The following is a 3,970-nucleotide window of genomic DNA, read 5'->3' on the forward strand; positions in this document are numbered from 1 at the left end:
TGTGAATATAAAAGCACTATCTGAAAAATTTGAGTCAATGATATATAAACCTATATGTATAGACGCTTTAGCTTGATAATTATAATTAATCATTTTATTCTTTTTCTTTCCACACAATTAAGCGCCGACGATGCAATCCTGCAACATAATTGAGACTTCGAAAAAAAAATTAAACAAAACTTTATGAATTTTAGGGACTACTTGATATTATTACCACGCGTAATTTTTATATTTGTGATCCCATGCCTATCTCTAATTATTGTTGCAAACTCTCTACCATGGATTCCTGATTATGAATTTAGCGATCCGATAACAGTATCAGAAAGGATTCATCAAAATGAAATTCAGAATTTAGTAAAAAGAAAATTAATGAATAAATATGAGATTAAATTCAATGAAGAGCATGAAAAATTGCGTAAATTAATTAATGATACAAAAGAAAAGGTTTATATTAATCAAGTAAATCAAATGTATGATCTATTAGCAGATCAAATCAGAAATATTGGCTTTAGCTGCCCAACTACATCTGCTGTAAAGAATCAATATTGTAACGAAAAAAGATTGAAAGGGTTTGAAAATGTGAAAGAAAGAAGTTATTGTGAAAATGCTTTCGATCCTTCTCCAATTGCATATTCATATAATTCAAACGAATATTCTTATTCCGATTCCGGGGATATAATATTGAACTATGAAAATGAAGATTTGGTTCTCGAAGATTCAAATTGTGTCTCAGTTATTATTGATGGCGATGTCTTAATATGTGGAGATCTTATTGTTGCAAATGGTCAGCTAAATACTCTGACTTCGTTTGATGCACTTGAAGCTCAAAATTTGTCAGTTGGTAAAACTCAATCAATACACTCAAAAAGAAGGTGTATTATTAGGAAAGGTTTAACTGTAAGAGGCTCAATGATACTTCCATTTTCTAACTTAATAGTCATTGGCAAATTGATTGTTGGAAAAAATGTCTACACCGCAGATTTACAGGTGGATCTGTCATCTAATCTATTTATTGGAGTTCTATATTTATTTTCTGATGTATATCAGAATAATAGTGGATCAGATAGCTGGAACCCTTTTTCTATCACTAGAATTAAACTTTTTCATGCCTCTAACAGTTGTTTAAATAAATTTGATAATAATATTGTTCAAAATCAATTTCAAGATAGTTCCAAATCCAATGAAAGTGAAACAAAAGACCAGAACTTGGGCTCTCTATGGTCTGGGAGAAAAATATATGTCGGAAATAGTGGTAAATTATGGGTAAGAGGCGATATTAGTGCCGGCGAAGTCGTTATTTCTGATGCAGGCCTTGTTTTTGGTACTTGTGGTAATTTGAAAACTAACACTACGCATGGGCTAGGTATACATATTAGGGATTCCGGAAACCTTCATATGATGACTTCATCTATCTTTACAAGCAGGCTATCTTTAATTAGATCATCAGTTGTTATCGTGAAAAAGGGAGAATTAAAAATTAATAGCATTTTATTGTTACATTCCGGTTCTAAAATTCGAATAGGTGGGAATGTAATGCTTCACATTGCATCAATAAGAGATGCGTCTACATTTTACGCTGACTCTCTTAAAATACTGAACCAAAGTATTGAAAATATAGAATATTATCATAATAACTATAATATTTCAAGTATTTTTGGTATTAACAGTACACAATATACAGAAATAAATGATAAAATGGCAGGCTTTTTCCAAGTCGTTTCAGCATCAGCTGCTACAATTTATGGAGAAGTATTTGCGCAAGGCTCAATTGAAATAAATGATGGATCTGAATTTTTGTCCATGGGCAAAGTTAGTATTTTTGAAAATGCTGTCATTAGTGACGGATCAGAAATCCTAATTTTAGGTCATTCAAATGACTCAGATAGCAATAATAATTCAAATAATAATTGTGAGAGATATCAACACTGTATTCTTGGCTCAATACTTGTATCAAATTCAAGTAATATGTTCATTGCTAATGGTAGTTTGAAGGTAAATGAGCATGTAGATTTAATTGAAGGGAGTTTTCTATTAGGAGAAAGTATGGAAGTTGGGAAATCATTTATTTCAACAAGAAAATCTAGCTTTTTTATAAATAAAGGTAACTTAATAATTAATAGTGTAAATCCAAGCTTTGAAATAAAATCTGATGATAAAAGTTTCTTCATTTCTAATGGCATATTTATAATTAACGGGAAATTAATTGTGAAAAATGGAAATGTTGTTTTAATTATGAAAAGCTATCTTGAAGTAGAACAAATTTATATTAATCAGGGGAGCTTAGGTATGTCGACGAAGTCTTTAACAGTGGTAAATGGAGAAAAAGGAAATGAATTAACGGATTTATTTCTGTTTAGAAATAAAATTCCAATCAATCTTCTAATTAATGGCAATCTTACAATTGACACATTTTCTGAAATGCTTATTTTCGAAGGAAGCATTTCAATCGAAAGCGTAATATTAACATCCAGTTCAATAATAAATATTAAAAGGGAAAATAATGGGATTCAGCAGTATCAAGTAAACATTAATAAAGTAGTTGTACTACAAGGAAATTCACTCATGAATGTTTCTGAAAGATATTTATTAGAAGTAAATAGTGGAATTATGGTAGATGAATTTTCAATACTGAATTGTGATAAAACAATTATTAAGGGAGATGTGTTTACTGACGATGGTGGTGTTTTTATTGCTAAAAGCGCTGCAATTTCCTATCCTACAACTTTAGTGTCGCAAGATTCATCAAAAATATATATTGAAAATCTTCAAGTTAATTATTTGATTTCAAGAAAAAATACAACAAACACGCTTTCAGAAAAATCCAATATTCCACTTTTTATTTCCGAAAATGGAGGTTCTATAAAAATCGATAAATGCGAATACATCTGCGATGAATCATTTTGTATTAAATCACTTTTTGGAATACGAACTACAGAATCAATGATTACAATAGAGAATAGCTTTCCTTGGTTCATTCCAGTGAAAACTTCTGTACAGTTTTTTGACTTAAACTCAACAAGGTCAAAAGAATTATACCAAGTAATTGATCCCATTGCACTTATTGCAAGAAAAAATCCCGAAGGAAACAAACAAATAGAAGAAAAATCCAAAATCACCTTTTCAAAAGGAGAACAAGTTAGAAGAGGAAGAACCTGGGAAATTGATAATAGTAAAATCAACTCAGCTAATGAATCCCAACCCATACAATGGCAATAGTGTTAATTTAATCAAGGATTATTCTTTTAGAGCTTATTTGTTCTTTTTATTTATCTTCCCTTTAGCGCCTTTAATGCTTTTATTCAGACGATCTAGAGCAAAATAAAATGAAATTCCAATTAGAAGCAGCGCAAAAATGAAATATAAATGCCCATAGAACCCACTTAATTGTTTTGCAATTCCTCCAGAAATTTGTTTGCCTGTATTTTTTGTACTCATTGAGATAACTCGTTCAAGAATCTTTAATTGATTGGACGAAAATCTTAGTGGGGTGTTTTCACTAACTGCAAACATCTTCGCGATCTCTTCTTTCGGTATATTTCTATTAATGACAGAATTTATATCTTTTATATTCGAGTTGAAGTAGCAAGTAATGAGGTTCTGATGGAAAAGCGCTCTAAGCGCATCATTAGAAGTTATTGACTCTTTATCTTTTATTGAAACAGCTATCTTCTGATAAACATCACGTTTCTCTATGAATTCCTTTTGTGTTAGTTCAAAACAAACTGTCATTTTTTTTTCTTTTTCATTCTCGGACAAATCCTTGTCTAAAGCGTCTATAAAAGTATCATTTTCCAATTTGGGAATTATATTTGAACAATGTACTAAGAATGTAGGAACAAACAACAATAGCAGATATTTTTTATGTTTCATGATTATTGAATGGCTTTATTTAAGAAATGTGCGATATTTAACAATCGGTATTATTTCACGTATTATATGCGCCGAAAAATTGCTATAACATACAGTAGTG

At 30.3% G+C, this 3,970-nt stretch overlaps 2 protein-coding genes across 2 annotated transcripts; one reads left to right on the top strand and one right to left on the bottom strand.

Annotated features, from left to right (window-relative positions):
- The first annotated feature begins 183 nt into the window (after nt 1-183).
- Nucleotides 184-3,216, top strand: Chro.60235 (hypothetical protein). Its single annotated transcript, XM_660298.1, has 1 exon — nt 184-3,216. The coding sequence occupies one exon, from the start codon at nt 184-186 to the stop codon at nt 3,214-3,216; it is 3,033 nt and encodes a 1,010-aa protein (XP_665390.1).
- A 33-nt stretch (nt 3,217-3,249) lies between these two features.
- Chro.60234 (transmembrane protein) lies at nt 3,250-3,870 on the bottom strand. Its single annotated transcript, XM_660299.1, has 1 exon — nt 3,250-3,870. One exon carries the CDS (start codon nt 3,868-3,870, stop codon nt 3,250-3,252), a length of 621 nt encoding a protein of 206 aa, XP_665391.1.
- Between the last annotated feature and the right edge of the window lie 100 nt (nt 3,871-3,970).

This window comes from Cryptosporidium hominis, assembly GCF_000006425.1.
Source record: "Cryptosporidium hominis TU502 chromosome 6 CHRO016089, whole genome shotgun sequence".
Lineage (NCBI taxonomy): Eukaryota > Apicomplexa > Conoidasida > Eucoccidiorida > Cryptosporidiidae > Cryptosporidium > Cryptosporidium hominis.